This window comes from Chiloscyllium plagiosum, chromosome 10 (assembly GCF_004010195.1).
Source record: "Chiloscyllium plagiosum isolate BGI_BamShark_2017 chromosome 10, ASM401019v2, whole genome shotgun sequence".
NCBI classification, from domain to species: domain Eukaryota; kingdom Metazoa; phylum Chordata; class Chondrichthyes; order Orectolobiformes; family Hemiscylliidae; genus Chiloscyllium; species Chiloscyllium plagiosum.
Window position 1 is genome coordinate 35,448,707 of NC_057719.1, and position 23,873 is coordinate 35,472,579.

Below are 23,873 nucleotides of genomic sequence, written 5' to 3' on the forward strand. Positions count from 1 at the left end.
ATTCCCTGGTTTCTGTGTCTTGTTAAAAGTTTACTTAGCAGCCTTGCTAGTTGGAACATAGAGCAGAACTAATAGCAGAAAATACTCTTGGTCTTCAGAAGATGAATCCTCTGGCATGCTGTCTGATCTTCTGTCTTTCCAGTTACCACTAGGAGCAAATTCTGGTGTTTTCTTGTTGAATGGCATTTTATGTACAAATCAATTTTGATTCCATTTTGCCTGTAAGTCATTTTTCTGAAATTTGTTGACCTGTCATTTACTAAATCTTGCAGAAGTAGTAACAGCTGATCACCATAAACCACTTAATTAGGTCATCTATAGCTAGTCCCTAACATTACTATGCTACTTGGATTTTAGAAAAGCAATACTAATTTGAAGCTGAACATTTTTGACATCCTTTATTTATTTAAAATATCCTTTTAAAAGTTTTTAAACTAGAGGACAAAAGACTTGTTGGAAAGCAGCTGCAGTAAATTAACTTTTCCATGGTAGTTTTCCATAGGACAGTGGCTTTGATGCTTCTACAATCTTAGTCTCACTGCAAAGTCAACCATATAGTTACTGCTCTAAATGTTGTCATTTTTGATCAACCTGGCCAATGTGTTATACCATCCATTGGTGATGGTTCAAGTCCACCCCCCCCCCCCCCCCCCATCAGAGATGGGAACACTGCTCCTGTGGTACAAGACTGCAAATATATACTTAGTTAAATAAGTAACTTGTACAAAACATAAGATTGTAATTGCTGTAGCAAATTCTTCAGTTTTGTAGTCACTTATTAATTATGGCAGTCTGAGATCATTTGGACAAATTGTGGGAAGTACTGTTGTTAGCGTAAAGAAAATCCTTGGTTTTGATTTTTCTATAGACTTAAAGAGATATTTCTATTCTTTGCTACCATGCTTGCCATGAATTGAACAAATACTTTAAGGTAGCTAAAAGCTACAGATATAGTCCAGATCAGCACCATGAAAGTCTTGTGATTTTTTTTATTTTAAATTTGGTGTACTTGTTGGTGTTATGCTGGAAGGATTCACCAAGCACTGGTTTTCTTTAATAGAAATTTTTGAAAAGGTCATTTTCATTTAAACTGTTTGAAGCAATGTTTTTACACACCTATAGAGCATGTGGGCCTTAAACCAGGGCTTCCTGGTCAGAGATGTTGCTGTGCAAGACTTAATGTTTGTTCTGAAACCAATAAATAATTTTTACAACTTGTGTTTGAAGCATTGCTTTTAGATGGAATGAGCTGCCAGAGTGTTGGAGGCTGGTGCAGTTACAATGTTTAAAAGGCATCTCAATGAGGAAGGGTTCAGGGGGATGTAGGTCAAGTGCTGGTAAATGGGACTCGATTAGGTTAGGATATCTGATTGGTCCAACATGTATATGCCAAAGAGGCTGTTTCTGTGCTGTAAATCTATTACATCAGTACTGGGAAGAACAGGAGGACTTTGGAAGATTTGCAGATTCAAGAGCCTAGCCAAGTGTTTACACTTAATGAGTAAATATTTACTGATAAAAGGTTGTTATTCAGTTGAAACATGTTCCATTAAGTATTGGTGTAGGGCCACTATTTTTAAGATCAACTTTGACATTGGAAAACAGACTAAATTATCAATATTTCTAATAATACAAAATGTTGACGTAATCATCTGGGATCATGTCACATAACAGCAACAGGCCAAAGCTGTTAGATCAAAGGAAGTTGGATTTTTAATAGGTGTAAGGTAACATTTTGGGGAAAAAAATAATTTAAATTTGGCACAGGACTAAATGTATAGTGACAACATTTTTCAAAGGAGGCAGGATGTGACAGTACTTAGCAAAGCATACTTTGCACTTAATAATTGCAGAAATTGAGTGAATCCTGTTCTGGTTACCAAATGTATGGAAGCATGAGAGAATGCAAAATGGTTTTGGATTGCTTCCAAAGATAAGCTGTGATTTAGAGAAGGTAAAGTTGTAGATTTAGGGTAGATTTCATAGTATGCTGAGATTAACAGGTTTAGAAATGGTAAACTAATGCTGTCATTAACTGATGGTATAAAGATGGGATCATTAGGGAGTGAGATAATGAGTGGTGTGATCCAAACCTATCTGTTAATGAGGGTGTATGAAACAATAACTTCAAAAAAAATTGCATATACTTGAAATAAACTTGAAGGAGAACAGTATGGGATTAACTGGATAGTTCTCTTTAAAGAACCAATGTGGATTGCTTAGGAAAGGGGAAAGCTTTGAAGGGATATGGGCCAAACACAACTAAACGGTTCAGTTTAAGAAACCCAGTTGGCAAGGACGAGTTGGGCTGAAGGGATTGTATGACCACCCCCGCCGTGCCATAATTGTTAAATACAGTTAGTACATCAAAAAGTTTTATTTTTCTCACTCAAAGTAAAGACAATGTCGGTCATAATGTTCGTAGAAATCCCTGGGATAATACCAAGTTTGACTTTATTCCTTTTTAAGAATCTTGAATTAAAATATCCATTAAACCTTTTCTCGAGTAAGAAATGCCAGATTTTTAGAACTATCCCTTCATAACGGAATTGCTTGAAGCCAGGTATAAGTTGGGTTGCCTCTCCTTCAGACCGTCTAAATTGTATCTTCATAGCAAATCCCTTGCATGCATTTTCTTGTGATTTTATGTGCTGTTCCTCTAAATCTCAATATTTAGATAGCTGTCCTTCCTGACATTTATATATTAATTCATGGGATGTGGACTGGGCCAACATTTATTCCCCATCTTATTACCTTTGAGAAGATGGTGAACCACCTCCTTGAACTTCTGCAGTCAATTTCATATAGGAAGACTGTCATTGGGGAGGAAATTCCAGGATTTTGACCAGTAATGCTGAAGGAACAGCAATATAGTTCCATGTCAGGATGGTGAGTGGCTTAGAAGGGAACTTGCAAGCATCGGTGTTCCCATTTTCCTGCAGCCCTTATCCTTTTAGATGGTAGTGCTTGTGGGTTTGGAAGGTGATGTCTAAGGAACCTTGGTGAATTTCTCCAGGTAAGTTGCTGCTACCAAGCTTCAATCGTGAATGTTCAATCAAGTGGGTGTTTATGTCCTGGATAATGTCAAGCCTGAGCTTTACTGGAGTTGCATTCATCCAGGCAATTTGGAAATATTCCATCACACTACTGATCTGTTCCTAATAGGTGATGGGCAAGCTTTGGGGAGTCAGGATGTGGTTTACTCATTGCAGAATTGACTTTTGACTTGCTTGTCACAATACTTACATCCAGGGTGGTTAGTGGCATTCCCGCCCTCCAACTCTCCACAAAGGATGTTGATAGTGAGAGATTCAGTGATGATAATGCTACTGAATGTCAAGATGCAATGGTCAGATTTTCTCTTGTTGGAAATAGTCATTGCCTGGCATTCGCATTGCACAAATGTTGCATTTGTACATGGACTGTTTCAAATCTGATAAATCATGATTGGTGCTGATCATTGTGCAATCACCAGCAAATATCCCCACTTCATACCTAATGATGTCGGGAAAATCATTGAAGCAAATGGAAGTGGTTGGGCCCAGGACACAGTTAGTATCCTGAGGAATTCCTGCAGAAATGTCCTGGAGATGACCGAGTATTAACAACCACAACCCTGTTCCTTTGTGCTAGGTATGACCCCAACGAACAGATTGTTTTCCCGTTGATTCCCATTGACTTCAGTTTTACTAGAGCGCTTTGTTACTGAATGTCAAGAAATGCAACCTTGATGTCAAATGCAGTCAGTCTCACCTCAGCTCTGGAATTTAGCTCTTCTGTCCATGTTTGAACTAAGGTTGTGTAGAGATCAGAAGTAAATGGCCCTTGAGGAATCTAAATTGAGCATCATGGCTTGAATGTAGAGCTGGCTCGAAGGTAGAAGACGGAGGGTGGTGGTGGAGGGTTGCCTTTCAGACTGGAGGCCAGCAACCAGTGGTGTGCCACAAGGATTGATGCTGGGTCCACAGCTTTTCGTCATGTTTATAAATGATTTGGATGTGAACAAAGGACGTATAGTTAGTAAGTTTGCAGATGACACCAAAATTGGAGGTGTATTGGATAGCGAAGAAGGTTACCTCACAGTACAACAGGATCTTGATCAGATGGACCAATGGACGGAGGAGTGGAAGATGGACTTTAATTTAGATAAATATGAGGTGCTACATTTTGGAAAGGCAAATCAGAGTAGGGCTGAGTGGTGACCTTATCATGGTTTATAAAATCACGAGGGGCTTGAGTAGGGTAAATAGACAAGGTTGTTTCTCGTGGGGTGGGGGAGTCCAGAACTAGAGGGCATAGGTTTGGGATAAGAGAGGAAAAATTTAAAATCAACCTCAGGGGCAACATTTTCTTGCAGAGGATGGTGCGTGTATGGAATGAGCTGCCAGAGGAAGTGGTGGAGGCTGGTACAATTACAACATTTAAGGGCATCTGGATGGGTATATGAATGGGAAGGGTTTAGAGGGATATGGGCCAAGTGTTGGTAAATGGGACTAGATTAGGTTAGGACATCTGGTCGACATGGACGAGTTGGACCTAAGCGTCAGTTTCCGTGCTGTACATCTCGATGATGCTATTCAGTACTTTATTGCTAAACTAGGGTTGCTTGATTGCACCATTGATGAAACTTGCATAACTTTACTGATGATTGAAGGTGTACTGATGGAGTAATAATTGGCTGGTTGGATTTGTCCTGCATGTTGTGTGCAAGATGTATCTGAGCAAGGTTCCACATAGATGGATAGATGCAAATGGTGTAGCTGTGTTGGAACAGCTTGGCTAGGGGCTCTGGAACAAATTTCTTCAATGCTATTGCCACGTCAGGGCCATAGCCTTTCGCACTATCCAGAGCCTTAAGCCATATCTTGATGTCACAAGGAGTAAAATCCACTTTGCTGAAGAATGGTATCCTGTGTTGCTGGGGTTCTCTGGAGGATGGCAAATGGATCATCTACTTGGCACTTTTACCTGAAGACTTGCAAATAATTCAGCCTCGTCTTTTACAATGATATGGTCAGTTCTGTCATTGAGAATGGAGATATTTATGAGGATCTGAAACCTGAATACAGGCTGATGTAACTAGTTGCTGTCAGGAACAACAACTTAACAGATGCTCTTAATAACTTAAGCGGAAATAAAGTGGCTTCTTGATGCAAATAACGACAAAATGGCTTTTAGGCTGCAAATTGACAATTCTGCCAATGCTATAAAATGGCTTTTAAGTTACTAACTGCTAATTCTGCTACAGCTGCATAATTGACTAACCACAGTCTGCTTCAATAGAGATTAGCAAACAATGCTCCATTTACAGCATAGAAATAACTAGACAAGACATTACTAGCCATCCTAACTGACCTTCAGATGCAGGTGCAATGGTTCGGTTAGTGAGATAGGGGTGGCCTGAATGTTGGAAAACAAAGTTGGTTCCCAGGAAATATCATTGGACCAAATAACTGTCAAATAAAGCAGTATCGTGTATTGATTGGTAATTGTCTGAATGTACTATCGATCATGGCCTGTACCTTTCTTTAAGAAAAGTATAAAAATGTCTTTGTTTTAAGCCATGTACGCAGCTCCTCTGAGCATGGAAGTGCATATCCTCTGTGTTTCTGAATGATCTGTGCCCGGCCGTATGAAAAATAAAGAGTGAAGTCTTAAAAGCAAGACCGATTGCAAGTGTTTATTGACCGATCGCGGAACCGAGAGGCTCTGCTAGGGATCCAGATCTTCATCTGATGACGTGACTCGGATTTGGTACAGATGGGTTGTGAACAGCAGTGTAAGAGCCTTGAGTCCTCCAATATTGAGTGTAGAAGAATCGGCCGGCCAGACGTGAGTATTTTCTCCGTTTGGTTTTTCTCGCATTCAAGTCGCGGTTGACTCGACCTCTTACTGTCTATCATCTAAGTCCAACCTAAAAAGGATCGGTCCTGGTAAGAATTCATTAGAGAAAAGGAGTCGGGGATTCCCACTAACAGGTCGGGGACCTGCGGATCTGAACAGAGTCGGGGACTCTTTAAAAAAAGGAGTTGGGATCACCAGGGAGTTGGGGACTCCACTAACAGGTTGGGGACTTGAATAAGGAAGTACTTCAAATGAACCAGGGACTTATATTCGGTCGAATTGGTGTTGTCTAAATTGCTTTCCGAATTGTTCTGTGAAAGACGAAATAAGGAAGTATTGCGATACATTAAACGAGACGATCAAGGGTTTTGGAAAGTTGAGAAGGGTTTGCGGAAGTTTTGTTGTTTGTTGTTGGGTTGTTGAATGGTGAAGGTCTTAAATCGGGATTATAAAAGGAAGGTTGTTTTAATATGGGCAATAATATAGACAAGACGGAAGATCAGTCTTCTTCATTGGTAAAACCATGTGAAAAGTATCTGGAAAAGTCTGAAAGCCTGCAAAAACTTTCTGGCGCCTTAAATAAGACATTGGGTGATGAGCAGTGGCCACTGGGTGGCCCTAAAAAGTACTCAGTTGGTTAAATCAGCCCAGCAATTAATTTGGCGACGAAACCTGGGCTCAAAAACAAAATAATTGATTGGATTGTGGCGGTAATTTTGTTGTGAAAGTCACAAAGAATCGGTATTGTGTTCATGACAGGATACTGCCACCAAATTGGGAATTGAATTAAGTAATGATGGTACCATGAAATCTATTAAGGTGCTTAAAAATGGATGTGCTCAAGTCAAACCTCAACAGAAACAAGAAGTCATCGGTGACTGATCAACAAAAAGAACTGTGCAGTTCGATGGTTGGCCTTGGTTTGGGTGCGGGAGACAACGAAAATTCAGATTTAGATGATTGCTGTTCCTATCTGCACTTTGCACCACCACCGCCTCCCCCACCTCCACCTAATCCGCAAGCAAATCTTAATGCACCCCCGGTTATTCCAGTCCCTGCCTCATCGACAAGTCAAGCGCCCCCTGCCCTAACCCCTTTCCAACAGATTATTCAACCTCCTGAGTATCAAACTGTTGTTGCTCCTAATTCTCAAATCCCCATTGTTCCCTTGCTGCAGGCCCCTGTCGTTCTCCCACCTGGATTCACCCCGCTATCACCACTTCTTCTCATACTCCTCAGATTCCCGTTAGTTCGGCAGCTGCAGCTCGTCCTCAGACATATGCTGCTGCCGTAGCCATACCTCTTCCTCCGGCCCCTCCTCAGTTTCCTGATCCTGATGCTTGGAACACTCGCAGTCAACTAAAATCAACTTCTCGCTAATCTAAAAAGTCTCACAGTGCCTTGCCTCAACTCGTTCAATAATCAGAAACCCCGTTGAGTTCCCCTTCTGAGGACTCGGGAGATGAAATACCCGCTCCGGGCATGTTCCATTCGAGAGAACTGATGAAACCACAGGCTGGCACTGTCGGTCAAAATGCCACGATCCGTGTTTACTGCCCCTGGAAGCCCCATGAAATTATGTCCATTTTCAGAAATGCACCGGACCACCACAAGGCTCCCCACCAGTTTGTTGATTTAGACCATAAGACAGAGGAGTGAAAGTAAGGCCACTCGGCCCATCGGGAGTCCACTCCTCCATTTAATCATCGCTGATGGGCATTTCAACTCCACTTCCCTGCATTCTCCCCTTAGTCCTAATTCCTCGTGAGGTCAAGAATTTATCAATTTCTGCCTTGAAAACATTTAACATCCTGGCCTCCACTGCTCTCCGTGGCAATGAATTCCACAGGCCCACCATTGTCTGGCTGAAGAAACGTCTCCTCATTTCTGTTCTAAATTGACCCCCTCTAATTATAAGGCTGTGTCCACGGGTCCTAATCTCCCCACCTAATGGAAACGACTTCCCAGAGTCCACCCTTTCTAAGCCATGCATTATCTTGTAAGTTTCTATTAGAGTTTAGAAGGTTGAGGGGAGATCTAACGAATACAATCCCCAAATCCTTAGCTGTTCATCGTATATTAGGCCTACCATTCCAGGGATCATCCATGTGAATCTCAGCTGGACACGCTCCAGTGCCAATATGTCCTTCCTGAGATGTGAGGCCCAAACTTGGACACAGTATTCTAAATGGGGCCTAACTAAAGCTTTATAAAGTCTCAGAAGCACATCGCTGCTTTTATATTCCAACCCTTTTGAGATAAATGACAACATTACATTTGTTTTCTTAACCACAGACTCAACCTGCAAGTCAACCTTTAGAGAATCCTGGACTAGCACTCCCAGATCCCTTTGTATTTTGGCTTTATGAATTTTCTCACAGTTTAGAAAATAGTCCATGCATGTATTCTTTTTTTCCAAAGTGCAAGACCTCGCATTTGCTCACGTTGAATTTCATCAGCCATTTCCTGGACCACTCTCCTAAATTGTCTAAATCTTTCTGCTGCCTCCCCACCTCCTCAGTACTACCTGCCTGTCCGCCTAACTTCATATCATCGGCAAACTTCACCAGAATGCCCCCAGTCCCTTCATCCAGATCACCCAGATATATAAAACGAACAGCTGCGGCCCCAACACTGAACTCTGCGGGACACCACTTGTCACCAGCTGCCATTCTGAAAAAGAACCTTTTATCCCAACTCTCTGCCTTCTGTCAGACAGCCAACCTTCAAACCATGCCAGTAGCTCACCTCAAACACCATGGGCCCTCACCTTACTCAGCAGCCTCCTGTGAGGCACGTTATCAAAGGCCTTTTGGAAGTCTAGATAGATAACATTCACTGGGTTTCCCTAGTGTAACCTACTTGTTACCTCTTCAAGGAATTCTAACAGGTTTGTCAGGCACGACCTCTCCTTACTAAATCCATGCTGACTTGTTCTAATCCGACCCTGCACTTCCAAGAATTTAGAAATCTCATCCTTAACGATGGATTCTAGAATTTTACTGACAACTGAGGTTAGGCTAATCGGCCTATAATTTTCCATTTTTTATCTTGATCCTTTCTTGAGCAAGGGGGTTACAATAGCGATTTTCCAATCATCTGGGACTTTCCCTGACTCCAGTGATTTTTGAAAGATCATAACGAATGCTTCCGCTATTTCCTCAGCCATCTCTCTCAGAACTCGAGGATGTAGCCCATCGGGGCCAGGAGATTTATCAATTTTTAGAACTTTTCAATTTTCTACCACTTCCTCGTTTGTAATGCCTACCATACTCAACTCTGCCCTGACTCTCCTTAAATATTGGGATATTACTCATGTCTTCCACAGTGAAGTCAGACACAAAGTACCTATTAAGTTCTTCAGCTATTTCCTTATCTCCCAGCACTAGCCTTCCAGCATCAATTTGGAGTGGCCCAATATCTACTTTTGCCTCTCATTTCTTATGTATTGAAATAAACTTTTACTATAATTTCTAATATTACTGGCTAGCCTACCTTCATATTTGATCATTCCTTCTTTATTTCTCTCTTTGTTTTCCTCTGTTTGTTTTTGTAGTCTTCCCAATCTTCTGATTTCCCAGTGCTCGGGGCCACTTTTTAGGCTCTCTCTTTCTCTTTGAAGCATTTCCTGACTTTCTTTGTCAGCCATGGCTGTGTAATCCCTCCCCCCACCCTCACCGGATAATCTTTCTTTTCTTTGTGATAAATCTTATACTGTGTCCTCAATTACACCCAGAGGCTCCTGCCATTGATGCTGTACTGTCTTCCCCACTCGGTTCTGCTTCCAGTCTATTTTCGTCAGTTCCTCTCTCATGCCCCCTGTAATTACCTTTATTTAACTGTAACACCATTGCATCCGATTTTGCTTTCTCTCTTTCAAACTGCAGACTGAACTCTATTATGATCATTGCCTCCTAAGTGTTCCCTTACTTTAAGAGCTTTTATAAAGTCTGGCTCATTACATAGCACTAAGTCCAGAATCATCTGCCCCCTTGTGGGCTCCATGACAAGCTGTTCCAAAAAGCCATCCTGTAAGCATTCCGTGAATTCCCTTTCTTTGGATCCACCGGCAGCATTATTCACCCAGTCCAATTACATATTGAAGTCTCCCATGATCACTGTGACCTTGCCTTTCTGACATGCCCTATTTCCTGGTACATGTTGTGCCCCTGATCCTGACCACTGCTGGGAGGTCTGTACACAACTCCCATTATGGTTTTTTGGCCTTTGTCATTCCTCAACTCCATCCGCACAGACTCTACATCATCTGACCCTATGTCATTCAGTGACATAGATTTCATTTCATTCTTAACTAACAAGGCAACCCCACCCCCTGTGCCCACCTCCCTGTCTTCTCGATAAGTTGTAAAACCTTGGATGTTTAACTGCCAGTCCTGAACTCCCTGCAACCATGTCTCTGTGATGCCTACCATATCATAATCATTCTCAATGATTTGTGCTGTTAATTCATCTACTTTGTTATCAATATTACGAGCATTCAGGTAAAGTGCCTTAATGCTAATTTTCTTATCCTCATGATTTCCAACATTTCTAATAATATGTCCTCAGTTATCCTTCCATTTTATTTCATTCCTAGTCTGCCTTGAACTTAAACCCTGCACACATGCTAACCTGCTGCTTATCTTTCTACTTGACTCCATACTCCCTGTTGCTTTCCCTTTTCCTTCCCTCGTCTCAGAAGTATAAAGTCCTAGTGACTATCCTATTTATCCTTTTTGCCAGAACACTGGTTCCAGATCAGTTCAGGTGGAAACTGTCCCATCGGTACAGATCGACCCAGTTCCTAAACTGATGCCAATGTCCCATGAAATGGAATCCCTCTTTCCCACACCAATTTCTTAGCCGCGTGTTTTCTTCCATAATTTTCTTATTCCTATTCCAATTAGTACGTGGCTCGGGCAGTAATCCAGAGATTATGACTCTTGAGGACCTGTTCTTCAATTTCCTTCCTAGTGCTTGATACTCCCCAAGTAGGTCCTCCTTCCTAGCCTTACCTATGTTGTTAGTGCCAATTGGACCACAGCAACTGGATCTTCTCCCTCCTGCTCCAATATCCTTACAAGCCAGTCGGATATGTCCTGCACCCTGGCACTGGATAGGCAACACACCATGCGGGACTCCTGATCCAGCTCACAAAGGATATTATCTGTCCCCCTAATTATAGAATCCCCTATAACAACTACTTGTCTTTTTGCTCCACCCTCTTGAATGGCTTTCTGTACTGTGGTGCTGTGGTCAGCTGGCTCATCCTGTCCACAGCCCTTTTCTTCATCCATACAGGGAGCAAAATTCTCATACCTGTTGGACAAGGTCAAGGGCTGAGGCTCCTCCATTTCTGAACTCAAAATCCCCCTACCTGCCTCACTTGCAGTCACATCCTGTTGCTCCTGATTACTAACTGAATTTGAATTATTTAATCTACCGTGTGTGACTGCCTCCTGAAGCAAAGCGTCCAGGTAACTCTCCCCCTCCCGGATGTACAGCAGTGTTTGAAGCTCAGATTCCAAATCATCAACTCTGAGCCAGAGTTCTTTCAGCAACCAACAATTGCTGCAGATGTGGTCACTGCCGTTCACAATGGGATCAGCCAGCTCCCAAATCATACAGCTACAGTACATCACATGTCCAACCACATCTACTTATTTAATTTATACAAGTTTATGAGTTAAATAATTTCTAGTACTTCTCTATGGTCTTATTTAGCTAACTAAATAGTAGTAAACTTTCAATCAATCACACGTTACACATGAAATATTAATTGAAATGCCTAACCTTAGCAACACACGAGAGTCCTTTTTTTTTGGTTATAGGAGGAGGGCGGGTGGGAGACACTACATGTGTAGTATCTTGGGATTCAGCCATTGCCCAAATATATACCCAGCAGTCCTCTGCACCTCGCTGTGGCCTCTCCCTCTGCTGCTCCTTTAAAAGCCTCACTTACCCAGCAGTTCCGTGTCCGTTCCTGCTCCACCAGGGTAAGTTTTTATATTTTAAAGTTACCTTCCCGTCGGGACTCCGGTCTTCGTTGTCACTCCTCCCACTCCAACTGCATCCGAAAAAATAAAGAACACTGAACTCCCGAGGTAAGTTTTTATGTTTTAAAGTTACCTTCCCGTCAGGCCTCTGGTCCTCGCTGTTGTTGCACCCACTCCAACTGCAGCTGAGAAAATTATTTCCTAAACACCATGATTAAAGCTTATGATGGCACTGCCCAAGACCTTTTGACCCTTATTCAACAGATCCTTACCCTCACTGAATATGCCCATTTCACTGAACACCTTGGTTATAATGATTTTGCTGCCCTCACCAACACCATGGCTCAGGATCTGTAGTGACAGGATGATATCCTTGCTGCTACATCCGCCATACTGGCAAAACCTATTGATCTTACTCGTATCGTTGAACTTCGCCCTAAAAGTAAGGAATCTGCTGAAGACTTTCTTGAATGCTTCTGAGAATGTTATGAGTCCTATTCTGAGGATCGAGTGTTGAATTTCCATGTTGTCAATTCTAAATATGACTCTGTGTTATTGAACAGTCTGCCGCTCTCTGTTGCCACTGCATTCAAGACAAATAACCTGGACTGGGTCAATGCTAATCCCAATCAACTCCAACATTCCGTTAAGGCTTTGTGGAAACATCAGAGCAAAGACAAGGCACCGACCCACGTAAAGTCAGAATCTGTTGTCCAGGAAGAGACTGCTCAATAATTACCTATGCGTTGCAGTAGCTTCTTGATGCAAATAACATGACAAAATGGCTTCACGGCTGCAAATTGACAATTCTGCTTCATCTGCATAAAATAGTTTTTAAGTTACGAACTGCTAATTCTGCTATTGCTGCATAATTGAATAATCACAGTCTGCTTCAATAGAGATTAGTAGACAATACTCCCTTTACAGCATAGAAATAACTAGACTAGATAAGACATTACTGGCCTTCCTAATTAACCTTCCGATGCAGGTGCAATGGCTCGGTTAGTGAGAGAAGGGTGGCTTGAGTGTTGGAAAACAAAGTTGGTTCTCAGGAAATATCATTGGACCAAATAACTGTCAAATAAAGGATCGTGTATCGTGTATTGATTGGTAATTGTCTGAATGTACTATTGATCATGGCCTGTACCTTTCTTTAAGAAAAGTATAAAAATGTCTTTGTTTTAAGCCATGTACACAGCTCCTCTGAGAAACATGCAAGTGTATAATCTCTCTGTTTCTGGACGCTCTGTGCTGGTCATATGAAAAATGAAGAGTGACGTTTTAAAAGCCAGACCGATTGCGAGTGTTTATTGACTGTTCATGGAACCTAGAGACCCCGCCGAAGGTCCAGATCTTTGTTTATAGAAACTTGTTCTTCATTGAGTTGTTTAATTTTTCACCACTATTTATGACTGGATGTAGCAGAACTGCAGGGAGCAAATCTGATTTGTAGCTTCTGCTATTCATTTTAAAATCAAATATCATTGCATAATTCTCTTCTGGTTGTACTGTAATATACCCAAATACCCCTGCACTGGATTTTCCACTTTTGAGGTCTGCAGTTTCACTTGCACTTGACAATGTTAAATGATCTTCACCATTACAGTTCATTTTTACTAACCCAGCTTATTACTGGGCACCCCTCACATCCTCACTAGCCACCTTGCCCTTTTATATTATCAGCAAAGTTAGGACATTTACCTCAGTGCTCTGACTGAAATCATCTTTACATTTTAAAGCACAGAGAGGCTGACGGTTTCGCCTTAGTGCAAGCCCATTCAGAAGCAATCTGCTTCTATATTCCTGCAGACATTACAATTAAAACAAAATTGCAGGTATTTTAAGTTGCAATAAACTGCCTTATGAGGAGGTGGTCTGTTAACATAAAACAGCAATATAAGCCAAGGTGTCTGACCATAAGAAGCAGAATTAGGCCATTCAGTCCACTCCACCATTCGATCATGGCTTATATGTTTCTCAACCTTATTAGATTACTTACAGTGTGGAAGCAGACCCTTTGGCCCAACAAGTCCACACCGAAGAGCAACCCACCCAAACCAAACCAATTCCCCTAAATTTACCCTTTCACCTAACACTACAGGCAATTTAACATGGCCAATTCACCTAACCTGCACATCTTTAGACTGTGGGAGGAAACCGGAGCAAACCCATGCAGATACGGGGAGAATGTGCAAACTCCACACAGACAGTTGCCCGAGGCGGGATATGAACGCGGGTCTGTGGCGCTGTGAGGCAGCAGTGCTAACCACTGTGCCACCGTGCCACCCTAATGATCTTGCCTTCTCCCGAATCCCTTAATCCCCAGACTATTCAAGAAACTATCTATTCCTGTCTTAAAGACATTCAATGACTTGGCTTCCACAGCCTTCTGCAACAATGAGTTCCACAGATTAACCACCTATTGACTGAAGAAATTCCACTTTGTTTCAGTTCTAAAAGGTTCTCCCTTCACTGTGAGGTTATGCCCTCAGGTTCAAGTCTCTACCACTAGTGGAAACATTTTCTCGACATCTACTCTATCTAGGACTGTCTGTATTCTGTAAGTTTCAATCTGATTTCCCCCTCATCCTTCTAAACTCCATCAAGTACAGACCCAGAATCCTCAAACATTGGGTAATAATTGTTGCAGTTGCATTGGGCGGGAATGTACAGTACATTGGAACCTGATGTACTGTGCAAGGGTTTGTTTTAATTCTGCTGCTGCAAAGGATTAAAAGTACTGAAGGATTGCTGCTTCTGAGCAGGGAAAAACAATAGAAGCAGCATAATCTTATCTTTTCTTACTGAATCTAATGATGTATAAATTATGCAATGTTACAGAGATTTTTGGAAGAGACATTAACTCCAGTTAAAGTGAATCACAAGTAAAACTATTTTGACTCCCCAGGATAAGAACCTGACCTCATTTGGTTCCTGAATTGTGACCTCAGAACAAACTTGTCTGGCTGTACCATTTGGTCAAATGTTTGTGTTTTAATGTAGGTTATTTTAAAAAAAAAAGTTTTGGTTAATATTTTACCTTTTAGGCTCTAAAAATCAAAACTATATACTTTTCTCATACTTCTGTTTAAAATACTCTGTCTTCCTCCCACACAATAATCAAAGGCTGATTCTCCAGTGTAGTGCTGAAGGACGATTTCACCTTTGGAGTTGTAATCTTTCAGGTGCGATGTTAAACCAAGACCACATCTGCTTGCATGAGTGGATATAAAAGATCCCATAGCATTATTTCATATAAAAGCATTGAATTTGTTCTGGTCTGTCCTGGCCAATATTTGTCTCTCAACATCACAAATAAAGCAGATTATTGGGGATATGAAGGTGGGGAAAGAATAAAGGGAGGAACAAACCAGTTTGTGTTTTGAAAGAGCTGGCACAAACTCAATGGGGTAAAATAGACTAGGTCTGTATTTTATTACTCCAATGATTGTACATTTTTAGTGGGCAGCACTGTGGCACAGTGGTTAGCACTGCTGCCTCACAGCGCCAGAGACCCGGTTCAATTCCCACCTCAGGCGACTGACTGTGTAGAGTTTGCACGTTCTCCCCGTGTCGGCGTGGGTTTTCTCCGGGTGCTCCGGTTTCCTCCCACAGTCCAAAGATGTACAGGTTAGGTGAATTGGCCATGCTAAATTGCCCGTAGTGTTAGGTAAGGGGTAAATGTAGGGGTATGGGTAGGTTGCGCTTCGGCGCGGCGGTGTGGACTTGATGGGCCGAAGGGCCTGTTTCCACACTGTAAGTAATCTAATCTAATCTAATCAAAAGCAATCTCTTCCTTTATTTCATTACCACTAAATGTAAAATCTCTATTTCAGTTATTCATTCAATTTCTGTGCAGGGATTACACATACTTTCCTTACACTTGTGATGATGCTGTTCCTTTAACAAGGTTATGCTGTACTTAGCTTTTTTTTCAAAGAGGTCATAAAAGCAGTGATTCTGAAATGTCTGGTTTGGATGGGTTTTAAGGCCAGTTTGATTATAGCTAACAGATACTGTCTCAGACAAAAGGCTTTCAAGTTTAAAAAAAACTTGTACAATTAAAGGGGACTGGTCAGTTTTCTCGGCTCAGCCTTTCTCTGATTTGATTTGGTTAGCAAGCAGTTGTGTTGTGAAGCTGCTGGACCTAAAGAAGCAGGTCCATGCTGATCCTTCCTCTCTCTGACATCTTTCCTGTAAGGCCCCCTGTTTGATTTTACTTTTTATGTCAGGGGGTGTTTATGGGGATTGTTGCAAGCATTTGGAACAGCATCATTAAATTGGGCTAATCTCTTGGGTTTTCAGTTAGGTTAAATTATTCTGTCTTCTGTTCTTTTTTGTTTGTATTTCATTTGGTACTCTGTAAATAAATTCTGTTTTGTTTAAAAGTAAATGGTTGGTTCCTAGACTGTCCACTCTACACCTGCTTAAAACAACTAGCAAAGTTAGGATCCAGGCCACTTTCTTGAAATGTCTGGCCTGGTGCATAACATACTGAAAGCATGACAGCATGTACCCTTTGTTTTCTTTGGTAGTCTGACATTTTCCTATGTGTCTTGGTTTTTATTTGCATCCTAATCTTTCAATTTACTTGTTGTTTTATGCTTTAGAATTTGCCTTTATATTTTGCATTACTTCTTTGAATGCTCACATTAATCTGTTGTCTTTGCTACCTTTCTTTGGTAGTATGGATCTAATCTGTACTGTATTTAAATACTTTTGCCATGTTCTTCTGTTCTGTGTTACATTGCTGTACAGTCTTTTCTCTTGAATGTTTGCTTCTTGTATTTATTTTCTTTTCCATTACAAGGTTCAATTCTATCTCTATGTGGTCACTGTTGTAGGAAATGGCTGTTGTAGGGTTTTGGTTTGCATTCAGATTTTGCAAGGTTTGAATTAGTCCAGATCCCTAATTCTGTCACTGGACATATTTCAGGAATGTGAAAGGAAGAAGGCAGTAGACTGATGTTTCAGGGAAAAGAAACTCTGCGTTTATTTAAATACAAATAAAATAAGTTATAATACAAGAAATACAGAGAAAAGCACTGATCAGGTAAATTAATATGATCAATTATACAGAGGACATAATTAAATTCACTATTAAATTAAACAGAAAAAACACAATTAGATCCTAAACAGCAGTTGTAATCACAGGAACTTTAATCAGGCTTTCTACCTTTCGAGTCCCGTGCACTTTCATCACCAGCTTTCTCCTCCCTGCTAGCTAGGTTGGAAACTTTGGGATCTCAGGAGTTTGAGCTCACTACTGAGGAAAATACAGTTTTGAAGTACAGCTGGATCTTGAGTTTTTTGCTGTCGGTTCTCTTGGTTCAGAACAGTCCAGTGTCTGGAAGCTGTTGTTGGGATAATGCTCAGTTGGCTTCCCCCATCTCAGATTTCCTTTGTTGCGATGATGCCCTTGGTTTAACTTCCTGATTCAGTTTCTCTATTCAGCCTCTGTGGTCCGTTGTTCTGAAGCTGCTTGTTGAGGCTGGAAGCATGTGGGGAAGCTGTTGTGCAGAAGCTTGTTGAAAACAACAGACTGTATACCCCATTATCTCCCCTCAAATCTGTGGTGTCCATTTCTGGTGTTTTCCTGTGAAGTCAATTGGCTTCTGATAGTGAAGAGTATGTGTAAATGAATTTTAATTGAAGTTGAATGTTCAGTATCTGTATAGGCCGATGTATAAATGTTAGTTTCAGTTAAGAGTGTTAGGTTTGGTTGATTGTTCTCTTGGAATGGAGGTGAAAATTGGAATTCCAGGCTGAACGATGGTTCCAAGCAGGTCAGGCAGCATCGGAGGAGCGGAAAAAGTTGACGTTTCAGGTCAAGTCCCTTCATCAGGACTGGGGAGGGGGAAGGAAGCTGAGAAGTAGAGGGGAGGGGGTTGGGTCTACTGCATCCGTTGCTCCCGATGTGGTCTCCTCTACATCGGTTAGATAAAGCACAGACTCGCGGACCGGTTTGTGGAGCATCTGCACTCTGTACGCTCCAATCAACACCATCTGATTGCCAGCTATTTCAACTCCTCCTCCCACTCCCTTGGCAAGATGTCCATCTGCCAAAATAAGGCCACACACAAACTGGAGGAACAACAATTCATACTCCGCTTCAGGAGCTTACGGCCCGATTGCCTTAACATAAGAGTTCACCAACTTCCAAATCTCCTCATCCCCAACTTCATCCCATGTCCAGCTTTCCCTCTCCTCCCCGCCTGCTTGATGAGACCTAACCTGTCCACCTTCTTCCTCACCTATCCATTCCACCCTTCCCATTGACCAATCACAATAACCCTGTCTCACAGCACCTGGTTCCCATGTTCAATTCCAGCCTCGGGTGACTGTCTGTGTGGAGTTTGCTCATTCTCCTCATGTCTGTGTGGGTTTTCTCCCACAGTCCAATCCACAGGTGAGTTGGCCATGCTAAATTGCCCATAATGTTAGGTGCATTAGTCAGAGGGAAATGAGACAGGGTGGGTTACTCTTCGGAAGGTCGGTGTGGACTTGTTGGGCTGAAGGGCCTGTTTCCATACTGTAGGGAATCTAATCTATCACCATCCCACCTATCTTTCCCCCACTCCCTCCCTCTATTTAATTCTCGACTCCCTTCTCCCTCCCCAGTCCTGATATAATATCCCAATCCAAAATGTTGACTTTCCTGCTCCTCCAATGCTGCCTGACCTGCTGTGCCTTTCCAGCTCCACATTTTATTGACTCTGACTTCCAGCATCTGCAGTCCTTGCTATTTCCAAGCGGCCATCTGTGTTTGTATATTTTTCCCAAAGCTCAGCCCAGCTAACAACTTTAGTTTTACAAGTTTTGAAAAGTCCAGGGTCTTGTCTTGTCTTATTTTAGATGATAGAGATTTTTGCTCAATCCTACACTATCTAATGAAATCTTAAGAAATGATTGAATATTTCGCAAGTGACTCTCCTTGTTTCTCCCTTAATACGAAACATTCTTCAGCCTTCCAGAACTGATGCAGATGTAAAATAGCAGTCATGATAGATTGACATTTTCTTCACACTGTTGTTTACATTTTCATCATGCCCGTTATTGGTCCAAGGACAGAACATAGAAGCTGGTCTTAACTACTGTGTGGCTGAAATTAGACCAGATGTCATTCCAAGAGATAAAGAGAGGGGTGACCTCAATGTGGGAAAGCTTTACCTTAGCTACGCATTTCTTGATAATTGGGTGGGAGGATTTAATATCATGAGTCATTGATATGAAATACTCACCAATCTCCAAAAATAAAGTATTATGAGCAGGCAGTAAAGAAGTAAACAGCATTTAAGGGGAAGAAGTTTTTAGGGTTTTTCACTTTGGCTTAATTCCCTGAACAGCCTCAACACATGGAAGAATTTTTTATGGCAGGCAGCAAAGACCAGGCCATTCTGTCCATCCATTTTACAATGATGTCATGCCTACTAAAGGTCATAATCTTAAAAATATGTACTTTCTGTGGAATCTTCTAGAATTGACTTTTTGTTAAATCGGATATTGATGGCTGCACACGATATGCACTGCGAGTTATCCGGCGTGGTCTGTGGATTCAGAAAATACCATGCTGACTTGAAAAGACAGATTCCAGGCTAAAGGTCTCACTAAACATTCTCTGAAACCATCCACAATTTATTTCTTGTCTTGAATGAGTTGTTCCAAATCATAGCTGTTGGCGATTGAACCACCAGTAAGAGTAAATGTTTGCAAATTATAATCCAGATTGTGGCTAAGTAAATTATCTCAACACTATATATGGGAAAGAGAACTGTGAGAAACCATTTGACAAGGCAGTCATTATTGCCCTCCCTTTCGATCTTGAAGTGTTGCCTAAAGAAATATACAGAAACAGTAACAGCAGAAAAAACAGTAACATCTGTGCTTTAAGACTTGAGTTTAACATCATAAATTACGTAAGCCTGTTCCTTTTCAATCCAACCTACAGGTAACAGGATTGCAAGTAATTTTGCTTTGTGATCTGCAGAAAGTACACCTCTTTAAGAGAATACTGAAATGATTTTGATTTATAAATTCACTTAGACTACTGTTCTGGAGTGAAAACATCTTTCTGAGACCTTCAATGCATTTTTCCAAGATAAACCAATCACTTAAAATTATGCTTATTCTTTTATTTATAACTCATTAGTGCACTATTCTTGGTGAGTGTATTTTTTTATTGAGTATGTGTATATGAGAATAGCTGGGTGGGTCATGTATCTTTAGATCAGGTCTGGCAGTGTCTATGAAGAGAAATCAGAGCTAACATTTCAGGTGTGGTGACCCTTTCTCAGAACTGAGGTATTCCAATGAAGAGGAGAAAGTGAGGACTGCAGATGCTGGAGATCAGAGCTGAAAATGTGTTGCTGGAAAAGCCCAGCAGGTCAGGCAGCATCCAAGGAACAGGAGAATCGACATTTCGGGCATAAGCCCTTCTTCAGGAATGAGGAAAGTGTGTCCAGCAGGCTAAGATAAAAGGTAGGGAGGAAGGACTTGGGGAGGGGCGTTGGAATTGCGATAGGTGGAGGGAGGTCAAGGTGAGGGTGATAGGCCGGAAGGCTGACCAGACCTGAAACATTAAGTCTGATTTCTCTTCACAGGTGCTGCCAAACCTGATGGGCTTTTCCAGAAACTTCTGTTTTTGTTTCTGATTTATAGCATCCACAGTTCTTTTGGTTTTTATGTAACTTTAGACTTTGGGGTGAATACATGAATAAATAAAATCCCCTTCACTTAATGCAGGAAATATTTTCTGCTCATTATTCAAATTGCCCACACACTAAGGTGCTTGGAAACTCCTTTCTTTAAAAAAAACACACAGATTATGGACAATAAGGGAAGAGAATAAGTATCTATAACTCCTGTCTTATCCCTGTCCTTATCTGTCACAGTTCATAAGTATCCTTTATTTATTCTGATCACGTTATATTTGAACTATGTTTCTCAACACACCACTTTAAATTAAACTGCTTGTGAGTCCTACTTGTTTTTAAATAACCTGTTACCCCTAATTAAATCTTAGTGTTTTCAAAGTATTCACTGGTTTATCTGCCTGACAGGTACATGGATAGGAAAGGTTGAGAGGGATATGCGCCAAGCACAGGCAAATGGGACTAGTTCAGTTTAGGAAACCTGGTTGGCATGGACCAATTGGATTGAAGGGCCTGTTTTGTCCTTCTGTATATGACTCTCTCTATTTCTCTCTCTCAGTAGTTACTTCATATTCAAGGCTGAGATAGGTAGATGCTTAATCTAAGGAAATCAAACGTTATGGAAAATTGGGGTTGAGGTTACCAGATTAGCTATGAATGGCAGAGCTGTTTTATTAGGCTGAATGGCCTACTTTGCTCCTATGTTTTATGGTGGTATGTTCTTATTCAACCAAATATTACCCAAAACCATGTGGGTACCTTGATCAGTCGTTCCATGTAAGGATCCAATAAATTTATGATTTTATTTCTTTTTTTTTCTTCTTTTTTTTTTCTTTTTTCTATTTTTTTTCGCAAGTGTGAGACACAGTGCTCTCCTGTTTATTTTTTTTCTTTTTATGATTTTATTTCTATAGATTTCTTAGCTTGCCCCTCGTAAATTTGTTTATTCAGACCACCCTCCTCACATGTTGGTCGGTCAATCAATTTCTTTCTATATACATACATACACATCAATATAAAAGTAAGGAATACATTGTTATTTATTCTCTTTCGACGTACGTGATTGGATAAAGAAAGTTAAAATTTAATGGCTACTTGTGTTCAATTAACACGATGAAAGTGTCAAGTTGTTCAATGTCTAATGCATTGGGATTATACTTCTCCTTGGGACCAGGGTGCGGGTATTTTATTTTCCACCTGTTCCCAGATGTTTCTGTTTAAAGGGATTGAATTTGTAAAGACTATTCACAACTGACCTCGTTCCTTCCAATCAGAGAGTTCCCCGAATAGCGTTCTCCTATTGGTTTGCTCGGCTTTGGGAACATTGCAATTACATTGGACAAGGTTGATTCGGTGGTTGGATGTTAGTGGAGAGTGTCTAAACATGTCAGGCAGTAGGAGGAAGAGGCGACTTCGCGTTTCTATTCAAGGTAACGAGGGGCTGTGACCTAGTAACTTTTGTCTGGTTTATTTTACTTTGTATTGTAGATTTGGATCCTTTAACTCCTCTCAACTTCGTCCCTCGCCTGAGGCGTGGTAACCCTTGCGTTAAACTCTCTAATTGTCCCCCCAATAAAAGGGCAGTTCAACGTGATTGTCTCCACTTTACTTTTTATTATAGATTTCGATAATTCCCTCTTTAATTAGGCGGTTGTAAGATAGCATCTCACAGATTAAATGGATTTTATTTTGTTTATTGAGTGATTAACTAAACTAATTACGTTTTGTTTTATTCTTCTAATGAATTGACCATCTTTAATTTGATTGTGCTATGAAATACTGGAAACCCTGGTCTCAATCATTGCAGAAAACACATTTATTTAGGGCTATCCTTGTAGTATCGTATTCTTGACACATAATGTGCAATGTGGATTCCTATTTCGTGGGAAGACCAACAGTGAATGTGCTGGTCAGTCAAATGAGTAAATCTAGCAGAGATGTGCTGCAAGACTGTCCTCTAGCTCCCTCCTGTGGGTTAACAAAGTTACAAATCACACAACGCCAGGCTATAGTCCCAACAGGTTTAATTGGAAGCACTAGCTTTCGGAGCGCCGCTCCTTCATCAGGTGGTTGTAGAGTGAGCTCCGAAAGCTAGTGCTTCCAATTAAACCTGTTGGACGATAACCTGGTGTTGGGTGATTTGTAACTTTGCACACCCCAGTCCAAGGGACATAATGTTTCATTTCCAAAACTGACTTCTCCACCACCTGATACTGCCTGGCTTGCTGTGCTCTTCCAGTCTCCTGCTTGCCTAGTTTGGAGTCTACCATCTGCAGTTTCTTTTTGTCTCTTACTGAAAAATAAGTAACCTGAAACATTAACTCGACTTCTGTCCCAACATGTGCTGCTAGACTTGCTGAGTATTTCTGGTAGTTTCTGGGTTTTTTTTCTTCATCAGCTTTTATGTGGGATAATGTCTTCACTTTTTCTTTTTAATGCTGTAGTTTTAGAGTTGTAGAGATGTACAGCATGGAAACAGACCCTTCGGTCCAACTCATCTGTGCCAACTAGATATCCCAACCCAATCTAGTCCCACCTGCCAGCACCTGGTCCATATCCCTCCAAACCCTTCCTATTCATATGCCCATCCAGATGCCTTTTTAAATGTTGCAGTTGTACTAGCCTCCATCGCTTCCTCTGGCAGCCCATTCCATACATCCACCACTCTCTGCGTGGAAAAAGTTGCCCCTGAGATCTCTTGGATATCTTTCTCCTCACCCTAAATCTATGCCCTCTGGTTCTGGACTCCCCCACCCCAGAGAAAAGACCTTGTCTGTTTACCCTATCCATGCCCCTCATGATTTTATAAACCTCTATAAGGTCACTCCTCAGCCTCCAACACTCCAGGGAAAACAGCCCCAGCCTGTTCAGCCTCTCCCTATAGCTCAAATCCTCCAACCCTGGCAACATCCTTGGAAATCATTTCTGTACCCTTTCAAGTTTCACAACATCATCCTTCCAATAGGAAGGAGACCAGAATTGCATGCAATATTCCAAAAGTGGCCTAACCAATGTCCTGTACAGCCACAACATGACATCCCAACTCCTGTACTCAGCATTCTGGATTAGTGGTGCTGGGAGAGCACAGCAGTTCAGGCAGCATCCAAGGAGCAGCGAAAAATCGATGTTTCGGGCAAAAGCCCTTCATCAGGAATAAAGGCAGAGAGCCTGAAGCGTGGAGAGATAAGCTAGAGGAGGGTGGGGAGAAGTAGCATAGACTACAATGGGTGAGTGGGGGAGGGGATGAAGGTGATAAGTCAGTGAGGAGAGGGTGGAGTGGATAGGTGGAAAAGGAGATAGGACAAGTCATGGGGACAGTGCTGAGCTGGAAGTTTGGAACTAGGGTGAGGTGGGGGAAGGGGAAATGAGGAAACTGTTGAAG

The 23,873-nt window shown here is 41.5% G+C and overlaps 1 protein-coding gene and 1 long non-coding RNA gene across 6 annotated transcripts in view; both read left to right on the forward strand.

Moving 5' to 3' along the window:
- The first annotated feature begins 5,719 nt into the window (after window positions 1–5,719).
- LOC122553515 lies at window positions 5,720–13,127 on the forward strand. Its single transcript, XR_006312745.1, has 2 exons — window positions 5,720–5,832; window positions 12,404–13,127. It is a non-coding gene; the product is annotated as an uncharacterized LOC122553515 (long non-coding RNA).
- An 8,533-nt stretch (window positions 13,128–21,660) lies between these two features.
- LOC122553514 overlaps window positions 21,661–23,873 on the forward strand; it is a 25,199-nt gene continuing 22,986 nt past the window's right edge. For 3 of the 5 annotated variants that reach the window (XM_043697398.1, XM_043697396.1, XM_043697397.1), the window contains exon 1: window positions 21,661–21,921. In XM_043697398.1, coding sequence (XP_043553333.1) covers window positions 21,876–21,921 — 46 coding nt within the window. In that variant the 5' untranslated portion in view covers window positions 21,661–21,875. The remainder of the gene's footprint in view (window positions 21,922–23,873) is intronic. The other 2 variants (XM_043697395.1, XM_043697400.1) reach the window with 2 other exon arrangements.